We start from the raw sequence: 20,828 nt of genomic DNA, 5'->3' as shown, positions 1-20,828 counted from the left end.
ATTTATTTCTGTCTAGAATGATGTACAAATGAGCGTTCTTGCTCATTTTGCCTCCGAGAAATGAGCAAAAATGGGACGGAAAACATGAAATTTTGCAATAATCTTACGCCACCCTTGCACGAAACGACGATAATTTTTCTAATTTGATAGACAACAGAAGACTGTATTTTTAACCCCCCCCCCTGAATTTAAAGCTGGATCCGCCCCTGTTCTTGAGGAACTATTTGAGATAAACCCGTTGAACTTTCGCACATATTTTACCAACAGTTGCAGCTACATTCTCGACCTGTTTTTCTATCCCCAAACCCTGAAGTTTGGGCCACCCTGTAACGCAAACCTACTCGTTTCAAACTCATAACTTCGCCTGCTTAGCACATTATGAAAAATCCGCGTGTGCTCGGACTTCAATATCTGTCCTATTTTGTTGCCTTGCTGAACCGCAACTGAGTGACATTTTTCCACTATGTACTCTAACGCTCAAATTGCATGAACTGCTTCATAAGCCTAACACTAATTAATCAGGGCGCAAACGGGCAATAACTCGGCTTAATCTTATCTAAGAAGAGTCTATGGGGAAGAGAGACGCCCGCCGAAGCGGCTGTTTACTCCCGAAATCAAGCGCTTCCTCAAAGACTGGCTGATCAGACGAAGAGACAATCCCTACCCGAATAGAGACGAAAAGAAAGTGCTGGCAGTACAAACGGGGTTGACCTACATCCAGGTAAGTTTGTGTGAGGAGAAAAAACCCGCACTAAAACCTTTCCTGAAGGTTTGCAATTGGTTCGCGAATTGGCGGCGCAAGTTAAAAAACGCCGGCAAAGAGCCTCAAAGAAGAACCTGGGGCGACCTGATTAAGACCTACAACAGTCAGGTGCAAGGGAACGTGGAGCATTTCAGCATCTGCTCAGAAGACAGCATTTGGGAGGAACCGGAAGGCGCTTACACCAACATAGAACTTCAAAGGTTCGAAGAACACTATGCTAAAGGCCAATTAGACCACAGCTACGGTCAGTTATGCAACAACAACAACAACAACAACAAAAGGTGCAATCATGTTTCTTGAGTGAAATAAAACATTAACAATTGAAAATTTCTCAGCGATCAGTGCTACTTTGTCAGCTCAACCACGGAGCTGGATCAGGACAATCCGTTCTCCCAATCAGCCAATAAATACAAGAATCACATAATGGAAAAATACATGCGGGACTGCCAGAGCTCTGGAGTGGTGGAAGCAGACAAGCCGGCGATGATCGCAAAGTGGCTGCAAAGCGCCGAGCGGTTTCGGCCTAATGAAGGCAACTACATCGACTGGTCGTTTAATAAACCGCAGAAGAAAAAGCCGGCCAAAGTGGAGACTGATTTGATGTTAGTTCATGGAAAGGAGGAACTGGATGCGGCCGAGGCTCTGACTTCGCTCGCCAACTCCAACAGACACAAATAGTGAGAGTAATTACGTGGACAACTTGCTCAAAGTACCTAGTGCTCAAACCTTTAACTCTTAGATTGTTATACACACCATTGAAAAATATATTATTTATATCATTAGTCCAACCACTTACAAGCGAGACAATAATTCTAGTCCCCCGACTGCTCTTCCTGCGGAATCTCACTGGCGTCGCCCCACAGCTTGATGGTGTTCGTAGATGCGGAAAGGAACGCGTCCTTTTTCGGATGCACGCTAATCGACTGAACGACTTTGTTCCTCTCGTGAGTATACTTGTACTTCACCTCACCGGAAACCAGGTCCCAACACCAAACATTTCCGTCCACTGATCCGGATAAGATATAGTTATCGTTAGTGATCACTTCACTTTCTATGGTAAAACTATCGATTTTGTGCCCAGTGTATCTGCAACAAAAAGGAACTTCCGTCAGAACTAGTGTTTTCAGGCCTTAATAGCTTCAGTGTTCCACTATTGAAAAAACCTACTCACTCTAAAAGAAGCTCGCCAGTGTTCTTGTCCAACAACCTCAGTTTATTGTCGGCTGCTCCGATTAAAAGGCACTGACCATCCCGAGTAAATGTTGCTGATGTGATTGAGGCTACAGGAAAAGCTATGATCAAACCCACGCTCTAAATCAGAGTCTATACGTGCCTCCAACAAAGTCCTCATCGCATTTGCCGTTTCTCAGATCGTAGCGCCTGGCGCAGCCATCCACTGAGCCGGAAAGTATTTCCACATCACTGATGCGCACTGTTGAGATGCAATCCTTGGCTTCCCTCAAAGTCTGGCACGCCGAGTCCCCTCTAGCCCGCAAGTCCCAACACATCAAGGTATTATCCAGACTTCCAGATATCGCTATTGTTGAGTCCTCGTTTAGCGCCAGGCAAGTGGCTCCTGCTGCATGCCCTCTGTAGCGTTTCAAAGGCTGTCCAGTGGAAACATCCCAGACTACCAAACGGGCAAATTAGGCTCTAATTCAAAGCCGCCAACTAAGCGATTGTTTACCTATCACTGATTTATCTGCAGAGCAGGACACGATTTGGCTGCTGTCGCATGAAGCGCACACATCTAGGACTTCGCCCGCATGTCCCCCATAGGTTTTGAGCATTAGGTGCCGGTATGGGTTCCACAGCTTGATCTTCTTGTCGGCCCCGCAGGTAAGGCAGTAGGTTCCGTCCACTGAAACGTTTCAAACACTGTGGCGAAGCCCCAAAAGCAAAGGGGGCCACTTACCATTGAACCTGACCGCTCGCACTGCGCCCTGAGTGCAGTCGATTGTACTCAGGCACGATAAATTCATTTTTATTGCGATATAAGGAAAAACGTAAACATTGCAAATTTGTCAGGTTAGATGAAAGGTTTGTTATGGTCATGACAACAAGAAGTTAACTGAATTTGATTCTTATGTTGGCAACATCGTCCAGTTTGAATTTAAATTGCGGGAGATTTGAGCAAAAGCCTCAAAGCTTAGAGGAAGTAAAATAAAAAAATATATTTTACCTTCTCTATGCCGCAAAGCTCCAAATTGTTGCTGATCAAAAAAAATTGGCACCAATTTTTAAATACTCCAAAACTGCTCCAGTCTTGTGTTGGCCATTAGTTCACACTGGGGTTTTTCAAGAAAAGTAAAATCCCATCAACTAAATCTACAAATTTATATTGACTAGCCAGACAAGTAGACAATTAAACCCTTAATTAAACACTTCAATAAAAATAAATATAATAAATACAAACTAAGTCATTTCCTCTCTTTGGCGTCTTTGGAGACCCGGCAGTCCCTCAGCGAGCGCTTCTCGCTCATCCAGACCTTGTTCGAGTTCCTCATTTGCTGAGTCAAATGCTCCAAAGTGTTCACGCAATAATCCTCTCCGGAATCATTATCGGACTCAGCCTGAGAAAGAAAAACGTACCAAAGCCGCTCTAACTTAACAGGAAACCTTCAGTTACCCGAAACGTTGTAGAGTACCATTCGTTGCCCACGCCAAAGTCTGGGCTGGCTGGAGGACTTTCTCTGTCGTATATCGAGGTGGTGCCTTGCGAACCCAGACTACACGGTGAGGCGCACATGGGGTTGTAAACTGAGCCTCTGTTAGCCCTACAACCCCTATTAGGAGCTGAGATAGGCTTGGGGCTGGACATTTGCCTGGGAATGAAACAATATTGAGTTATCCTGTTCAATTCACACCAATTCGTTTGACAAACAAATTAGTTTTATCACTCCAAAACTCTTTGTTATATCGATATGTAGTTCAAAACCTAAAAACATAAACTTGCACTTTTTCATTGAGTAAAACATATTATAGTCAATCCATGCAACTGAACGAACCCCTCACAACAACACGTACTTTACACTATTCAACCTGTTAATCGTTTCAATATACTCGCGCTCCCTCTGAGCTACAAATGCATTAATCCTCTTCTGCTCTAGAACCCAAGCGCGGACGTTTTTAATCACACTTTTACTCTCTGAGCAAATGTCGTCCTTGTTGTTTTTCAGCTCTTCTATATCAGCTTCCAACTGTTTCACTGTCTCGCTGCTTAACCTTGTAAGACACCATGTAGATACGCACTTGCAATCGCAAAAACCCTCACCTGTGATGCTTGTCCACTGAACAAGTCATGGACTGAATGGCCTTCAGCTCGCTGAGCAGCTCCTTGTTTTTTCTGAGCAACGTATCTTTCTCGGCGCTCAGGCTCTTGAGCCTCAGGGCGTATTGGTCGGCCTGGTCTTTGAACAGCTTGCTTTTGTCCTTCAAGCAGTTGATTGTGCAGTGAAGTTGAGCGGCTTCGGCAAGCAGATCTTCATTCTGGAAAGCTGCAGCATTAGAAATTGGTTTATTTTCAAAGGCCTGCTTACTTCGCGGTTTAGGGCGTTCTGCCCGCTGAGGATGCTGGCGATCTCGTTCTTCAGGTGGGCGATTTCTTCTTGAGCGCAGGCCAGCTGCACGCACTTGGAGCCGTTGATTTCATTGGCGCTCTTCTTCACGTCGGTTAACTGCAAGGATTTGAGCTGCAGCTCCTGAGTTAATCGATCGATCTCTTGCTGCAGGGAAGTGATTTTCTTGCCGCTGTCGAGTTGCTGGTTCTTCAAGTCTTCCTTAGTGCGGTTCAGTTGCAGCTCCTTTTCCTTCACCTCGTCTTGCAAAGCTTTGCACTTTTGCTGTGCGTCGTTGAGCTGCTTCTTCAGATCGCTCACCTAGTAGAACTCCGTTGGGGTTTTAACCGGAAAACGACAACAAAAAAACTTACGGATTTCTTCAAAATGTCGACCATTTTCTGGTAAAACTCCACCTCACAAGGGCAAGTAACGCATATGTCCTTCAGGTCATCCTTGTCTAGGTTCCGGCGGCAATTGACGTTCTTGCAGCTCGCTTTCAGCTCTTTTTGGGCCAAGTTCTTGTTCAGCTCGGTATTGAGCTCCATCATCTGCAAAATTTTTAATAAATAACACGAGCCTCATTAAAAAAACGAATTACCGTTGCTTTCAGATCGCCAACTATTTTCCGGTATCTCTTAATTTCCTGATCCTTCACAGCCTCCTTGCGGCTCAGGTTGGTGAGCTGGGCTTGCAGCTTGTCGCACTCTTCACACAACTTGCTGTTATTCTCATCACTGCAGGCCAATTGCATCTTGGCCTCCTGCAGCGAATTTATCAGCTCCTTCTGCTTGATTTGCTGCATCTTGTCGGTTTCCTGCAGCTGCTTCTGAGCGGCTTTTAGGGCGCGCTTCTCGTTATTGTAGGCCATTTCCAGTTTGAGACACTCTGCAGTTTTCTGCTCTAAGCCCTCCTTCAGCTCATCCAGTTTGCTGCAGTAGCCGCCGATTTGCTGCTGGAACTCCAGGCAGCTTCTTCTGCTGGCGCAGTTTTCCTCTTCATACTGCCTGATCGAGCCCTGTAGGCTTCCGATCGTCTCATTCAGCTCTGCTACGGTCAGCTGGAGATCAGCATTCTGTTTCAAAGAGTCGTTTAAGGTCTGGCGGATGTTCACAATGGCCTGATCGTGCTTGCTCAGGTCCAGTTCCTTCTCCTTGACCAGCTGCTGCAGCTGGCAGATTTTCGCCTCCTGCAGCTGACCCATTTGATTCTCCAGCTGCACCTGCTGCTCGCAGGCACATAATTGGCTGGAGAGTTTCTCGTTGATGGATTGGACTTCGAAGAAGGCGTTCATCACCTTGCTGGATTCCTCCTGGGCGGTTTCATTGGACAACGTCTGGAACAATAGAGAATTTCATTCGTACGTTAGTTTGGTGTCAAGAGACAGTCTAATACTACTAAGGAAGTCTTTACTTACCTTCGACGCCCATTTAACCGGTCAACACACAATTAATAAGCACAGTAGGAGCGAAAACGCACGGTCGTTTGAAGCATCAAGCCTTCAGTAGAAGCTGATGTAAAGTAACGCGCGTCCTGCACCAGTGTTTTACATTAGGCAACTTACCAGCAGTTCCTGAAGATTATTTAATTGGTCTGCCATCAACCCCATTTCATGCTTGAAATACGCAACGACTTCCTCATAACACCGCTTTTGCTTGGAAAGTTTCCGCATTTGCTCCTTGAAAAAAAAATCAGACCATCTGAAGCCACAAAACACCAGTTCATGGTAATTGGAACCAGTAAGACGGTTTAGACTGCAAAAAACAAGCATGCACAAAAACAAGCATATGCTGATACCTCTTTGATGTTAAATAGATATTGGTACTTTTTCAGCTGGCCCTCCAAGGCCTCCATGTCCTGCAAACTGTCGCAATGTTCCACTTCCAGCGTAAAGTTGAGGTCCTGCAGGATTTCGTACTCCCTTTCAACCATTTGGGCCTGAAATTCTAAGTGAAATTATCCGGGAATTAAGCCAAGTGTTTTGCAAAACCGCACCTGCATCCTGAGCAAGTCACTGTCTTCTTCACTCTCCGCCATCACGCTCTTCAACAGGGCAACTATTTCCTGCCTTTTCGTCTCCTGAAAGGGCGCGGTTGGTTATGCAGGGATAAAATAAAGCCCCTAAATGACCAACTACACTATATTTCTACTAACGGTAAATTAAGTAGCAACATTAACAGATATTAGTAGTTTTACACTTAGATTAAAAGGAGGTAAATATTGCGAAAATAAATAAATAAGACGGCTAAATGGCAGGATAATACTTAAAGAGTAGATAACATAAATGTGCCCCTTGTCAACATCCATCTAGAACTCTACACATCATGCACTGGTTTGTTACTTAACACTGGGGGTTTACTTGGGTTGTTGTTATTGGCCACTTCAGGGGCAGAACCAAGCCCAAACCATGCAGACCAACTCACATTATCCTGAGTCTTTTTCCTCATTTCATCCGCTTCTTGTTTGGCCTCAACTAGAGCCTGTTGCAGGTTGGAGATCGTCACCTTTTGCTGCTGAATCTTCTCGATCAAATTAGACAAGTTGCTCAAAATGTGAAAACCGTCTTACTTACTTGTAGCTTTGATTCCTCGCCTGTCGTCTCCAAAACACTTACGGAGTTCGAGTATAAAGCTACCTGAATGAGCGGTTGAAAAATTAAGCAACTGCACAAGCAAAGGCTGGATTGAGCGAATGGAGAACACTTACAGCTTCTTGCAGATTGGAGGCGCGTTCTTCGCACGTCCGCAAACTGGATTCCAATTGCTCCACTTTGCCCCTTAGCGTCTGGATTTCATGGCTTTTTCGCTCTATTTCCGATTGCATTCTTAGTCTGGTGGCATTTGCTTCCTGAAATGTTGAAATTTTCGGGAATTTTTCAGACTTTGTCCACTGTTTAAGTGTTTACCTGCATCAACCCCAGCTCTTGATCGTCGAAGCTCGCTTGCACCTGCAGAAAAACAGAAACATGTGAAGATGCACGGTTTATCGGCACTCCCGTTCCGCTCATTAGTTTGTTTTAAAATAGCCGAAACCGTAAGGCCGAGCTATTTTTAGGCGCTGCCTTCAGGCAAATGAACACGCGCATCTTTCTTTTCACTTTTTGCTTCTTCTATCCCTTTAAAAGTTTGGATTTTTGATATAACTAGATCAGGAAGAAATAGTTGGAGAAACTTATAACGGCTGCCGAGCTATTTCCAACCTTTTGCGGCCTTTTAAATTTCCCTCTCGGCCCCAATACTCACTTCAGTAGATTCCAAAAAGCCCACTTTTGATTTTCCTCTGCATATTTTGCAAGTCTGAAACAATCAGCGGCGTCAGCCCATAAAGCACTTTGATAGTTTGAACGCACCTTTCCCTCTTTTCCAAGCTTGCTTTCCATGTCCCTCAATTCCGCTTCCATGCTGCTGATGGTCTCATGCAGCAAAGCAATCTCCTTCCGGTAGGCCTGCGAATAAGTGAGTGGAGTTGGAAAACGTGGCAAACTTAATTCTTTTATACGGTACCTTTTCTTCGTCTATCTGCGCCAGTTGGCACTCTTCCAGATTGGTTTTCAGTTCCTCAATTGTGCAGTTTAACTTTCCGATTTCCTCTTGAGTGAACTGGAAAAATAAATACAGAATTGGGAAGCGTTGCAGGCAGAAAGTGGAATGGTGAAACAGTCGAGAAAGGACTTACATTGGTGGTGTATTCGCTTCTGTGCCTTAGCACATCGATATCCCGAGATAAATTTGCGTTCTGTAAATAAAGGCGCGATTATTAAACTACTTGGAGTATACGGAACGTGTAAACCTCCTGGTTTAACGCGGTTAATTGCTCGAGCGTTTTCCGGTTTTCTTCCACAATTGCCGCGAGTTTCTTCTGGTAAGATACCTAGGAAGATTTGGATAGTGTTGCAAGAAAAGCCTCAATCGACTGGTTTTACCGATTCAGCAGTAACATTTGCTAAGCGGCCTTTAGTTGATTGCACTTCCAGTTCCAACTGGGCCTAGATCGGTTCAAATCCATCAACAATCTGGAGTAAAATCATACATACAACTCTCCTACATTCTGATTTTTCACATGCCGCATTTCCGTTTGCAGATCTTCGCATTGGCAACGCAAGGCCTCCCGTTCCTTGGCCACTCCTTTGGACCGTCGGTCCAAATCTTTGTTTCGGGCCTTCAGCCCTTCTCTTTCCTCCAGCTAAAGTTGAAAAATCAGTGAAGATCTCAGCCAGTTGAGGCACCTTACAAAGCTCTTAAACTGCGCGTCCAGCTGCTCAATGTGCGTTTTATCCACCGTTAAAGTTTCTCTTAGAGCAGCGTTTTCTGCTTCCAGCTTCTGGACCTGCAAATGCCGCCAACACGTGAAACTATTTCAGCCATCCCGCACGGCGTTTTACCTTACATTGTACAGAGCCTCGTTCGCGATCCGCTTGGCACGTTGTCTGGAAATTGTTCATATTAATTCAGTGGGGTGTTAATAAAAATTCTTGTTTAATCTTGAATGAGTTAAGAATGCGCGCAAATTCAGAGTAGATAAAACGCGTTGAGGAAGCAACAGTTTATTGGTCTAAGGTATTTTCAAGCAGCGACTTGACTTGGTTTAGGGACTGTTGAAACTGCCTGATTTCCCGCTCTGTTACCATCGTGTAGCGCTTCAGTTTGGTCTGAAAAACTTGCCGAATTAATGCGAAGGCTTCAACCAGGTTCAGATTGCTGTTACTACAGACAACGCCCTCTTTTCCAGCACTTCCAGGCCTTGATCCACGTGATAGAGCTTGGTGACTAGCAAAGTAATTAAGCGCAATTGTTCTTTAAGCAAGTCCTCCTTTACCTGGACAAATCTCCCTAACTCAGCTGCTTGATCGGCTTTATTTGTGGGCGAGGTACCGAAGAAGGAACTTGCGGAATGAGTACGAAAGTAGGCCGTCAACTGCTCGGCGACTAAGCTCAGGAATTTTTCAGTTACCTGAAAGGCCATAGACTAGAAGCTTTCGCTTTGTTTGTTCGATTGCGAGCACTAAAACATCCGCTCAGCTGCTCTGTAGCTTTAATTAACTAAGTGCATACATAAACTAGTCTAAAACCTATTGCGCTCTAAGTAATTGACGTGCATCTTCACAGGGATGGGCCCAGGCTGGACCTTTCCTTTGTAGAACAGTTCTTCGAACTCTATTTCATTCAGAATGCGCTTCGTTTGGTCCACGAATGTTTTGCATCTGCCAAAATTGGTCAGTTTAGACCGCGCCTGAACCGGCCTCAGTTTGCTTTTAACATTGACCAAGTCAGTTTCGCTTTTGCAATTCGGAAAAAACGACCTGCCGTTATTACTCAGTTTGCTCTTGCACTTCGAGCACGCTTCCGAGTGGTCTTTCAGCGCTAAGGAACGATCCTCTTTACGCACGCTACCGTCCTTGTTTATGTAAATCACTGTGTTTTTTCCGGGCTGTTTTTTCGAGCTGTGGTTCACTATGATGTATGGCTTGGTTGAATCATTGGGGACTTCCAGGTGGGATGGGGAGGTCTGGGAATGTTTGTGGCTGGGGCTTGCGGATGGTTTCAAGGGTTTTTCGGGAATGGACACCTATAAAGCCCCTTTAGTGTTCGAAGCTCCAAAAGCAGTTGCCGTTACCTGTTGCTTCAGTTGCTTGATCTCCTTCCTCAGCTCCCTGATGATGTCTTCCTTGAAGGCGGTTTGCTTATCGGCCTGCATGCATCGCTCCTCGAAGATTTGGACGTCCTTCCGCAGAAGCACGATTTCGTCGTACTTGGTGGCCACTTCCTCAGTAAGCGCCTGCCGTATTTCCGCCATCTCCTAGAAATAAGAAGGACTTTAGGTTAATGGCAAGTAAGGGAACGTGCAAGTTACCTCCGCAGTGGGTGTTAATTCACTCTGTTGCACTATGCAAAGAACTTAACAAACAGGGGTAGTTTTTTTGCAAACACTTCGCCACACACTCATGTTTAAAAATCGATAAAACCGTGCTATAATTAAGTCTCTTGGTTTCTTACCTGTTTCAAAGAGTCGCACTCCTCCCGCCTTGCTTGTAGTTCTTTGGCTATGGCCTCCACATCGCCGAAGCTGTTGAAATAGTCCAACTTCTGAGTCAGCTCATGCACAGTCCTGAAAAGTTTCAGCGGTCACTTTGAGGCCTCAATCTATCCCAAACGGGCACTTACCTATCCTTTTCATTAAGCAATTTTTCGCCCTGAAAACAAAAATATTTATACAGTCAACTATACAAAAGATACCATTGAAAACTTAAAAACTAAACGAAAAATCGAAATGACAACACCAAAGGATTTTGGGATCAATGGGTTAGTATTTGGGGATTACAAGCTGAAGGTTAGTCGTTTTGGGCAAGGGGGAGATAGAGATCGAGCTTGGGAGCGTCGTGGATTGGCACATGGGAATGAACAGCCACAAGGGGTGTTTTTCTGGTTAAAAAGCATTCGTGCAGTTCTACGCACCTCGAGAGAATCATCTTTAGAAAATCTGGAAAAAAATCGAAGCTTAGTGGCTAATTCTGGACAAAGGTGCTTGAAAGAATGGTTTCAACAACAACGTTGGCACTTACTTGTTGGCAAATTTGCAGGTTGTCCCCAACAGTTCCCGCTCTGAAATGTTATAAAAAAACAAACCATCAAGACTCCAGTCCTGATTCTCCCGAATTCGCTTGATGAACTCCAGCAGATTCCTAACATCATCCTCTAAATGGGTGATTTTCTGCAAAGGTTCAGCTAGTAAATCGGCGGCAAAGTCGTGTTCCCGATACTTTTTCATCACCTAAAGTGCAAAAATTCATGCTGATGAACGTTGTCATAAAAAATAAAGTGGAATCCACTTACTTATTCGGATCTGGGACTAGGAAACATGGATTTACCACTCGAGATGATAAAAAGGCGGACAATGGGACACATTTTCACACTTAACTAATGGTAAAACAAAACGAGTTACTCACGTCGCATAGACACTGGGCGCTCTTTTGAAGCTTATCTTCCAGCTGATGGACTCGTTCTGTTGCCTCGAATTCCAGCTCTTGGACAGCCCTTACCAGCATTTCGTTTTGCTGGCACAAGTTTCTGATCCATTCTTGTTGAAGCTTGATTTTTTCCTAATTAGAACAACGATATTACGGCAACAACATAAAGTCTATAAAGTTTTTGAGGGAAATGCGGAATTTTTAAAGCGGCGAGTGCAGTTGGACAAAAACCTTCATTTTTATGCCAATCTTTACCAAGTCCGCACAACTCGAGATTTGATTCGATTTGAATGAAATTTTCAGCACTTGTAGATTTAAGCCCCTTTTATAGATTATGAATGCGGCAAGTTCCTACTTGCTCTAAATTGGATGTTAGGAGTTTTCTAGAGCAGCGGTGCATTAGGGTAAAAACCTTCATTCTTTTCTAAGTCCGCCAATATCAAGATTGGGAGCGATTTATTATTTTTTAAATCATAAACCTATTGAGACACAGACAGTTATTAAGACGCCCTATCGAACTGCTCCTAATGATTATTGTAGATATTTTAAACAGTTCTGAGATAGAGAGTTATGGGCAGGGTTAATAACTTCTCCTTTGAGTTATACCTGTAGACAGTCTCCACCTGCTTCTGAGTCAACCTGCTCCATTCGCTCCTCATAGAGGCGATTGAACTGCTTCATTATCTCCAGAGAGTTGGTTTCTCCACAAATGGTGTTGCCCACAGGCACGGGACACCCTTGCGACTTGCTGTTGGATCTAGGACACGTCGAATCGTTTTCGAAATACATATTTACACACTGTATAGATATATATAGATATAGATAGAAAGCAAATAAACTGCGGAAAACCGATAATTTTTAAAACATTAAATTGTCACAGGTAAACATTGTCATACTGACTTGCCAAGGCCTGCTGTTTCTTTGCTCATCGTTTATTGTTGTTTGGTTTGTTGATTTTCTGTTGTCTTCCACATAACCTTGCTCTATATTTTTATTTTGTTCCTATAGGGAAGTTTCGTTCCGTACTATTGTAGGCGCTGAACACTTAATTTTGTTTGTATAATGTATAACACAAAAATTTGGTTCTTTCAATGGGTTGTGTAAACCCAGTTAGTCCCCGATGCGGGTGATTTCCCGAATAATCCGAGTTTAGAGCAAGTAAAATATTATACTCCAGAGTTTCTAGGGATGTTAGTGGCGTTGGCGGAGCTGGAAATTGCGTTGACGTTTTCCTGTTCGGCCACAGTCGTGACACGAAGTGGGACAGAACCTCGAGACGAGTTGGTTTACGGTTTTGTGAACTGTCATCCCAATTTTCCATTTTTTCCCTTTAATTGCCGTTCGTGGATCCCCATTTCGCACAACATATCCGGGCTATAAGCTTTTATGTCGACAAAATACAGATCGTACATCGGGAGGACGTGATTGATCAGTGAGAAGCTGCATTTTAACGAAAAAGGTTAGTCGATTTCTACTATGTTTTCTTGTCAAATGCGTCATTATCCATAATCCCATTCATGTTATTTAAGATAATTTAAATTTGATTCTCTCCGAACTGGTTGGGGAAAAATCAATTGCCTTCCGGGGAAAACTCGCAGTGAGTCTAGAGGGGCAGTTCAGCCCCTCTGCTTGTCCACAGCAGGCCAGTGTAACGCCCTTGAAGCCCAAGAATCCGCCCCCCTCTTTGTGTTTTATCTCTGTATTTTTATTGTGTCTAATTCTTTATACGTCTGTTAGCAACAAATCATTGCTCAGCAATTAGACGAACGCTAGCCCTAGATTGGTTAATTAGTTTTCACGACAATAATTGGACAATCAGATCGGATGCAATAGTACAACTTTCTCTTGTTGTTCAATTTGCATGTGATACCTGTTTGAGAGAATGCGCCAAATTCTCTTCACAGCTAAATGTTATTTTACCGAGCCTCCGGCTTTGCAAATTTACCTAGTCAACTTTTTACTAAACGACAGCATCTGTTTGGTTCACTTGAGCCCTATTCAGGCACCTCTGGATTGACTTTCGCCTCAATTAAAACCAATCTAGGCTGGGGCAGTTGGTTTAAACGCTAAGAATTAGGTGTAATAACAGAGTACTTCGTACGATAAGTAGTTTTTAGGTTTAGGTTTAGTCATACAACCGATTTAATGCTTAATTTCCACTTAAAGGCAAGTGCTGCGTTGCAAATTTTCGACTTTTTGAGCTTTTTTAACCATCTGGATCTCATCTCATTTAAAGTAGTGTGCGGATAGCGTGGGGCGTAAATGGTAGCATCTGACTCGTTTAGAAGCCAAACAAAAAACATAAGCTAATTCTCAAATTTCCCCGGGGTCTGCAAATCAACGGAATCAATGCAATTGAATTCTTGAAAGCTTACACACTGTGCACATTGTTGCTTTAATATTAGTTTATTTGACTGACCCTGCACTCAGCGTGGCCCAACCTTGTGTTTTTGGAAACAATAATATTTTGCAACTCGAGAAGACCCCACAAAATTGTTACATAATAACCGCTAAAAAGCTTATATGAACATGTCTGCAAACGATTTGCATTCGAGATACAGGGTTTTCAAATTGAAAATGTTTTCGTTTTCCGGTCTAACTCCTGCAGTTTTTCCATATATCATCGTGCAAAATTACCACCCGAAGCGTTGCGGTAAAGAACATATTTGTGAGTCAATCGGTCAACGTTTAAATAATCAGTTTTTGTTGGTTGATTAGGCCGTGGTCGATAGGAATTTGGGCCTGACGTTTTGCTAGCACGCATGGCCAGCATCTTCAGAGGTGCGTCGGTCGAAACGAACACAACTCTGAAGATGCTAGCAAAACGTCAGGACCAAATTCTCATCGACAACCGTAAATCACCGGTTGTTCTCGCCGTGGAGTTTCCTTGCTTCTTGATTTGTGCCCCAACTTTATCCAACCATATTTCTTCAATTTCATCGGCTTTCAGGCGACGGACGTTCTTCCCATCGTTCGGTAACATGCGGTTAAAGGCAACCATTCCAAAAATGTTCATTTATGACTTGTTATTAATAGGAAAATATTGATCACTAATAGAGCAGTTTTTATCTAGAATAATGGCCAACCGATCGGGAACAGCCCAAAGACCCAATGGACAAAGCCAGGGCAAAATATGCCAGTTCAAGTTGGTGCTGCTCGGCGAGAGTGCTGTGGGAAAGTCAAGTTTAGTGTTGCGATTTGTCAAGGGCCAGTTTCACGAGTACCAAGAAAGCACCATTGGAGCGGCCTTCCTAACTCAAACGATTTGCCTCGACGATACCACTGTGAAGTTTGAGATATGGGATACTGCTGGCCAAGAACGGTAAAAACTTAAAAAAAAAACAATATTGCTGATTAAAATCTGATTAGAATTGCTTGAAGCATGTAATGAAAGATAAAAGAGGACGCACACATTCCAGCCGGAGACCAACAACAAGCATACTTAATTTACATACATTTGTTTCTTTTAGGTACCATAGTTTGGCTCCAATGTATTACAGAGGCGCCCAGGCAGCAATCGTGGTTTACGATATTACTAACCAGGATACGTTCGGAAGAGCAAAAACGTGGGTGAAAGAGCTGCAGCGCCAAGCCAGTCCAAACATTGTAATTGCACTAGCGGGCAACAAGCAGGATCTAGCCAATAAACGCATGGTGGAGTATGAGGAGGCTCAAACTTACGCGGAGGAGAACGGGCTACTTTTCATGGAAACGTCTGCTAAAACTGCGATGAATGTGAACGACATTTTCTTAGCAATAGGTACGCGAATTTCAACGCAATTTCTAGAGAGTATATTATGTGAAAATTGTTCTTTTTAGCCAAGAAATTGCCCAAGAACGAACAAAATACAGGTCAGGGAGGCAGCGTGCAAGGCAGAAGGCTGACGGAGGGTAATACGGAACCAAAGACTGGTGCTAATTGTTGCAAGTGATGGCCTGTCCATTGGAGTGAAGTGTTATTTCAAATTAGAGGATCGGACTGTTTAAGCCGCATTTTAGTGATACATGGAATGTAAGAAATCCTCATAACATGAAACAATATAAAAGGTAGCATTCACTGTCAAATATTTGATCTTCAAATTCCAACATTCGTATTGTAATGTTCTTAATTCAATGGAAAATATCCATTGCCTTTTTTAATAGAGTTGCGTAGGGTTCAAAAGGAAATGTCTGACAGTGTAATGATTGCTGTCCTGGATTATTTCCTTAAGCATATTTGATTAATTCCACCGTAGGCATTTAATTTAGAAGGACTATCCAAGCAATTGAGAAATAGCAACCTAGTAAAATTTTCCAGAAAACCGATCCTGGGCAGCAACCTTTTCTTTGTACAATAATTTTCAAAATTGCGTTTAATAGCATATACAAAGAAATTAATCAATCACGTTTACTTGCAAGATATAGTGTACTCAAATGTTATTTTAATTAATTTTTATATTAAAAATAGAGTCATTTTTATTTTATTTATCTGAAGTTGTGATTAACAATATTAGTTAAACGAATCAAAGTATAAGCTATTATTATCTACAATTAAAATCAATCTAAATGGAGATAAGTGGGTATTTAAGCAATCGGGGTAGCCTATAGATGCCACATTGATGCTTTTCAATGCTACAACATAGATGTTTACTGACGCGCTTTTATTTTCATCACCTGTTGTAATTCAATGGTTCTCTAACGCAATGTGACCAAGCAAAACTTCAGCTTATTAAACCAAGTCGACCCTCAAGCACCTGCAGGTCTAGATCTACCTAAAAATTGAATCTAGGAAAGTGTTAAAAAAATTGCAACTTTATCCGTTCATTGTCAGTATGAAAATGCCAAATGAAAATTGATATTTGCACAGATCTTGGTATTTGGTTCAAGTCGCTTTACCAGTCCTTATCAAATTTGTATTATTCTTTATTGTAAGTGTTCGATTTTATATTCAGCAAAAAATATATTTCTATAATTTAATAGTTAGGTTTTAAAATTAGAGGTGATTGTACAGAATTTAAAATATACTAATGTTCCAAGGTAAATTAGCGTTATGTTATTGTACATTTTTAGTTTATATTTTACTATTTTGTGGAAACCGATGTAATTTAAATGAGCACTGGAGGAGGTGTTCAATATGTTGTATTATAATTGAATATAATTATTAATATGAATTTGGTCTATTTTCATCTGAATAGCCGGGGCATAAAAGATAATTTTAATATTAACTTTTTATTGAATAAAAGTACAGCTATTTTCTCTTTTTAGGCGCCAGCTCTAGTCCTCTGATGTACTGTTTGGGTATCTTGTATTTGTCCACTAATAAATTGTGTATAAAAATCACTTGGTTTCCTTGGACTAGAAGCTGATCGCATTTCTTGCCTGGAGGTGTGGGAGTGATACTAGTGCTGGCAGCCACTCCATGCTGGCACTCTTTGGCAAATTCCTGGATGTTGACTCCGAAAACTTCCAAATTGTCCACTAAAGTCACTTTTTTATTCCCTGATCTGGTCGAAACACTCATATAGATGGGGGAGACTTTTCCCTTATTAAGTTGGCTGAAGTCATTGCCTGAGCTCACTTTGAAACAAGACTTCATCGACTCGCACACTTTCTCAAAGACTTCTTCCCAAGAAACTGGATTTTCCGTTTTGCAAACAGTTTTCAATACTGCTGTGGTTGGGTGAACTAGTTTGGGATTCGTGCTGACTTGGCAATTATTTTGCTTAACGTGCTCCGTTACACACTTCCTGATGTTTGGAACTTCAAGGATATCACCCTTGTGGTATCCAGCGGGCTGAAAAATTGGCAAAACGTTGTGAGTGATTGCATACGACTCAGTCACCACTGTTTGCCTCTTTGCATCATCAGAGTCCAGTCTAGGCCGGTCTTCCGGTTTAATGTAAAATTCGTTGAACTTGGGGTGGGTTTTGTTTATATCCGTCACTGCTTCCACTCCCTTTCTTATTTCTTGTATTGTGATTAGCCCACTTTTGGCCATTGCGTCCAGGAAGGGTTTCACTTTTTTGTGCGACGTTCTCTTTATGTCCAATGTGGGCCCAGGGGGGCACATCGGCAACATTTGCAGTTTAAAGAAGTTGGATATCAACACCGGCAACGCCAAGGATTTTGAGTATTTGAGAGCCGCCAGGAAGCAGTAGTTCAGTAGCTCGTCCATGGCCTCAGGCTGATCAGGGTCTTCTTCAATGACTGCTGGAATTGGATCCTCTTGAGGGTTTTCGTTTGAATTCACCTCCAAGAGTTTGGGAGCATCGGCACTGTTGTCGCCCAAAGCAGGAAAATCTGCTTGATAGTCACTCAAGCTGAGCCACTCAGGAGGCGGCAGTTTGGGGATTGGGATATTGCTGTTACCTTCCACTGAGCACAAATGGTCACCGTAAAAGTGATACAGCAAAACGCACTTGCCTCTTCCTCCAGCCCGCTCCATATCATAGGAGCTAAGCGCCGTCAGGCCCACTGCAACTGCCGCACTACTACTCGATAAATTAACATAAACCGGGCTGCTTTGGGGGAGACTGTTGTACCGGGGCAACCCGGAATGGGGAGGCGGTGTGACCAACCCCGCTAGCATTAAATCAGCGCCCGAACTAATGAAACTCATCACTTGTGGATGTGTTGTAAAGCTTGCCACTAAGTTGGGAAGCCTCCACAACAAAAACACTGTGGGCAGCATTTTGCCTTGTACGCTGAAAAACAGCGGTTGCTTCTGGATGGTGTAAACCTGAACGATTTCATTTGAGTGAGTCGTCAGTTTTATGCAGTTTAGAGCCTCCTTCTTGTTGTTGAACAGAGCATTGATCTGCTCCTCGGTGACGTTGGAAAAGTTTTTGCAAAATAGGTCTTTTATTGCCTTTCTTTCCGACCCCTTCACTTGGTTGTTGCTCTTTATTCGCACAGGTTTCTTAAACATGATTGCTTTGAAGGGGGATCATGAAAGATTGAGTTTTTAGGTTACGTATCACCATCGTATCACTTTGACCAACTTTGACGTTCTTGGGTATGTTGCAAAGTTGGTTATTAGAGAGTTTTTTTGTCCAAAAGAAAATGTTTGTTTCATTTTCAAAGGCTTTTTTAGTAAATGTGTATCAATTTGCTAAGGTTAGTGGGGATTTGGTGAACTTGTCGTTTGAGGACACAATTTTTTTTGTTGTTTTGCTTTACAGAACATTTTATTTAACAAGCGGTTTGAGTGCGAGAAAATTTTGGATGGTCCAGAAACGAAGCCAAAAAATACCGATTAACCGTTGATACCTAAAACACGATTTAGCAGCAAAGAGCAGCGGACAATCGCATTTTCGCGCATAAATAAATGGTTTTGAGAAACCGAATCAAGTGTTTTTTTAAATTATGGACCATCCAACATTTTTAAGCGTTCTTTAAGGTAAAACATAAAAAAAAAACGAAACATTTGGTAGTTCCTAGAACACGACTTTTGGTAGTCCGCAACCGACAAAAAACATCACCCGAGATTTTGGTGCTGGTGGCGTTTTTTTACTTAAGGGAAATGATCGACAGGGCAGGGAATAAAAGGTAAAAAGGGGAAAGCCCAATACTTACCCTTTGGGTTAGTTTACCGGATATTTCTGCCGTTTCCAATAATTAAAGCAAATGCACTTTTGCTTAAAATAATTCAAAAGTTTGACAACGACAATCAATGGTGCCATTTTGTGTATGCACACAAACCTGAGCTGCGATGATTTTGCAAACTGAATGTTGGCAACAGTACATTAACAAATATGGCGTAAACTAGGCTTGGTTTGGAGAAAAACATTACTTACGGCCCGTTTAGTGTTCAGTTTTTTCCGCGATCCAGAATCGAATCGCTTATTTAGTCGCGTAAGTGTCCAGTCTGGTCCAGTGCCTGTTTGCGCGATCCAGTTACGAGTAGTGATACATTTCCAAGGGATTATAACAAATGTTTAAATGGACGCATCGTCCATCATTGCCCAGGTGTCGAGAGAGGACGAACAACTGAACAGTTATCCTCCTGAAAAAGGTAAATAATCATATCACATTGTAAACTAGTGCAGTTTTACACCTGTTCACCATCTCTGGCGCCGTGCAGGTGGCAGCTGGACGTCCAGACGGGATTTTCGAGACGCATTTAGGTCAATTTTGGCAAAAAAGTGACAGTATTTCCCAAAAACAACAATCCGATCTTGTGTGTATTTGCTTCTTGCTAGGTAGGAATATAAGGTCGGCGTATACCACTTGCTAACCTTGAGATTCATAACATTTACCTGATGGTTTCTAGATTATGGCTTTAACTGGGTCATAGGCCAATTTTCATTCATCAACTCGCATTCCTGTATAATTAACTCTCGAGTATTGGATTTAACATCCCAGTTTTATCTAAATCCCATTATCAAATGCTTGTCACTAAATGAAACTCACTCTTGACCATCAACCCAAAGTCTTTGGTGGTTAGATTATTGAAATGTCAGATGTGACACCGAGTTTCCCTCAAACATTTCCTGTTTTCCAGTGAAATTTTTGGAACCATTATATTCTAAGGGAATTTTCCATTTGAATTTCACCTTGTCTTGAAATGCCAAAGAAATCGGGCAAAAAACGCAATACAAAGAGAATCTTAGAAAAGTTTCTGGTCACTACTGCTTAGCCTTTGCGTGCAAAGTAAGGGCAATTGAATTAATGTCGAAGCAAGCAGTTATTAAATTAAACACCATCATTGGAAGGAATTGAACATCAATGTAAATGCCCGGTCAGAGTATCAAACTTCGTCGTTTTAACTTTGATGAAGTCGTCGAATGGAATTGGAATGGAAAAGCTGCCCGATGTGTTAAATCATTAAGACTTGTATTTTTAGGTAACCTTCCAATCAATGAAAATGCCTCTCCAACGCCTGATTATCAGCCACCACAAGCACAAAAGAAAAGTACGCGGGGCTTCCTGCGGTCCTTGCTATGCTGCCTCGGTAAGCGAAAAAACAAAACCCAAACCCCGGAACAATGCGTCGATGGTTCCCAATACACGAACAGCGATCGGGTTTCCTTCCTGCTGCCTCCTGCAAGGCATCAGGACATGCAGAAGAAGTGCATGGTGATTGATCTGGATGAGACCCTGGTTCATAGCAGCTTTAAGGTACCTAGCCGTTGATTTTCCTTAAGTAAAGCAAACAATTTTTCTTATTTATCGGCCGATAATCTTTTTATCAGTTTATCGGGCAATTAAAATGTAATTTTCTAATCTTGGCGCTCTGGCCTTGGCAGTGCTTGTGATTTGAGCTGTAGTTAAAAATGGACATTTTTAATGAAATGTTTCAATACTCACGTTTCGCTAGTGCGAGCCTCTTGTGCAGCTTTTTGGCAAAAGAAAACAGGAACGTGCTCAGTAATTTTATTTGTTAGTCACACTGATATTTTTAACTTTTTTGATTGTAAACACATCGGCAGTAAACTTATATCAAATTCATTCCTGGGTTTCAGTCATTTATTGTCTCTATTTATCAATCAAAATACGTTTCGGTGTATTTTTCCACCATCATCAGTTTTTATGTGTAGCGTTGTTGCTGCTTTAAGCCTTGGCA

General features: G+C 42.5%; 6 protein-coding genes and 1 long non-coding RNA gene across 23 annotated transcripts in view; 3 read left to right on the top strand and 4 right to left on the bottom strand.

The window, feature by feature from the left end:
* The window catches only part of LOC109538636 (homeobox protein Mohawk), a 9,008-nt gene extending 7,454 nt beyond the window's left edge, over positions 1-1,554 (top strand). For 3 of the 4 annotated variants that reach the window (XM_048664635.1, XM_048664636.1, XM_019905969.2), the window contains 3 exons: positions 562-721; positions 770-1,044; positions 1,099-1,554. In XM_048664635.1, coding sequence (XP_048520592.1) covers positions 562-721; positions 770-1,044; positions 1,099-1,441 — 778 coding nt within the window. In that variant the 3' untranslated portion in view covers positions 1,442-1,554. The remainder of the gene's footprint in view (positions 1-561; positions 722-769; positions 1,045-1,098) is intronic. The other variant, XM_019905970.2, reaches the window with a different exon arrangement.
* LOC109538637 (WD repeat domain-containing protein 83) lies at positions 1,514-2,813 on the bottom strand. The gene is made up of 5 exons (XM_019905971.2): positions 2,679-2,813; positions 2,451-2,624; positions 2,097-2,393; positions 1,935-2,043; positions 1,514-1,849 (listed from the first exon to the last, which is right to left on the bottom strand). Exons 1-5 carry the CDS (start codon positions 2,743-2,745, stop codon positions 1,576-1,578), a joined length of 921 nt encoding a protein of 306 aa, XP_019761530.2. The 5' UTR covers positions 2,746-2,813; the 3' UTR covers positions 1,514-1,575.
* Positions 2,814-3,086: 273 nt separating this feature from the next.
* Positions 3,087-12,424, bottom strand: LOC109538638 (ELKS/Rab6-interacting/CAST family member 1). 13 transcript variants are annotated; one of them, XM_019905973.2, is made up of 31 exons: positions 12,185-12,424; positions 11,891-12,041; positions 11,264-11,416; positions 10,880-11,088; positions 10,773-10,797; positions 10,482-10,510; positions 10,314-10,425; positions 9,934-10,116; positions 8,702-8,746; positions 8,551-8,646; positions 8,365-8,502; positions 8,243-8,305; positions 8,110-8,190; positions 7,996-8,055; positions 7,824-7,919; positions 7,670-7,765; positions 7,563-7,616; positions 7,226-7,267; positions 7,027-7,167; positions 6,893-6,955; positions 6,744-6,839; positions 6,316-6,399; positions 6,118-6,258; positions 5,885-5,998; positions 4,922-5,656; positions 4,695-4,871; positions 4,303-4,641; positions 4,038-4,252; positions 3,791-3,988; positions 3,393-3,588; positions 3,087-3,336 (listed from the first exon to the last, which is right to left on the bottom strand). In XM_019905973.2, exons 1-31 carry the CDS (start codon positions 12,211-12,213, stop codon positions 3,184-3,186), a joined length of 4,314 nt encoding a protein of 1,437 aa, XP_019761532.1. In that variant the 5' UTR covers positions 12,214-12,424; the 3' UTR covers positions 3,087-3,183. The 13 variants fall into 13 exon arrangements, with proteins under 13 accessions (XP_019761532.1, XP_019761531.1, XP_019761533.1 ...); XM_019905972.2 differs by having other exon boundaries at positions 11,891-12,197; XM_019905974.2 differs by lacking the exon at positions 12,185-12,424 and having other exon boundaries at positions 3,806-3,988; positions 11,891-12,178.
* An 86-nt stretch (positions 12,425-12,510) lies between these two features.
* Positions 12,511-16,434, top strand: LOC109538641 (ras-related protein Rab-5B). Of its 2 annotated transcripts, none has more exons than XM_019905986.2 (4): positions 12,511-12,743; positions 14,358-14,606; positions 14,755-15,044; positions 15,104-16,434. In XM_019905986.2, exons 2-4 carry the CDS (start codon positions 14,362-14,364, stop codon positions 15,214-15,216), a joined length of 648 nt encoding a protein of 215 aa, XP_019761545.1. In that variant the 5' UTR covers positions 12,511-12,743; positions 14,358-14,361; the 3' UTR covers positions 15,217-16,434. The 2 variants fall into 2 exon arrangements, with proteins under 2 accessions (XP_019761545.1, XP_019761546.1); XM_019905987.2 differs by having other exon boundaries at positions 12,541-12,743; positions 14,347-14,606.
* A 42-nt stretch (positions 16,435-16,476) lies between these two features.
* On the bottom strand, positions 16,477-18,594 carry LOC109538640 (eukaryotic translation initiation factor 2D). Its single transcript, XM_019905985.2, has one exon. It carries the CDS (start codon positions 18,189-18,191, stop codon positions 16,512-16,514), a length of 1,680 nt encoding a protein of 559 aa, XP_019761544.2. The 5' UTR covers positions 18,192-18,594; the 3' UTR covers positions 16,477-16,511.
* A 376-nt stretch (positions 18,595-18,970) lies between these two features.
* Positions 18,971-20,828, top strand: part of LOC109538615 (carboxy-terminal domain RNA polymerase II polypeptide A small phosphatase 1) — a 4,817-nt gene continuing 2,959 nt past the window's right edge. Inside the window, exons 1-2 of the mRNA XM_019905928.2 lie at positions 18,971-19,277; positions 20,109-20,383. Coding sequence (XP_019761487.2) covers positions 19,205-19,277; positions 20,109-20,383 — 348 coding nt within the window. The 5' untranslated portion in view covers positions 18,971-19,204. The remainder of the gene's footprint in view (positions 19,278-20,108; positions 20,384-20,828) is intronic.
* On the bottom strand, positions 19,139-20,128 carry LOC125503779. Its single transcript, XR_007281059.1, has 2 exons — positions 19,522-20,128; positions 19,139-19,460 (listed from the first exon to the last, which is right to left on the bottom strand). It is a non-coding gene; the product is annotated as an uncharacterized LOC125503779 (long non-coding RNA).

The sequence above is a fragment of the Dendroctonus ponderosae genome, unplaced genomic scaffold, assembly GCF_020466585.1.
Source record: "Dendroctonus ponderosae isolate FM_Combo_2020 unplaced genomic scaffold, Dpon_F_20191213v2 Dpon_F_20191213_3, whole genome shotgun sequence".
NCBI classification, from domain to species: domain Eukaryota; kingdom Metazoa; phylum Arthropoda; class Insecta; order Coleoptera; family Curculionidae; genus Dendroctonus; species Dendroctonus ponderosae.
Note: the sequence above shows the minus strand (reverse complement) of the source record. Positions and strands in the feature narration are given on the sequence as shown.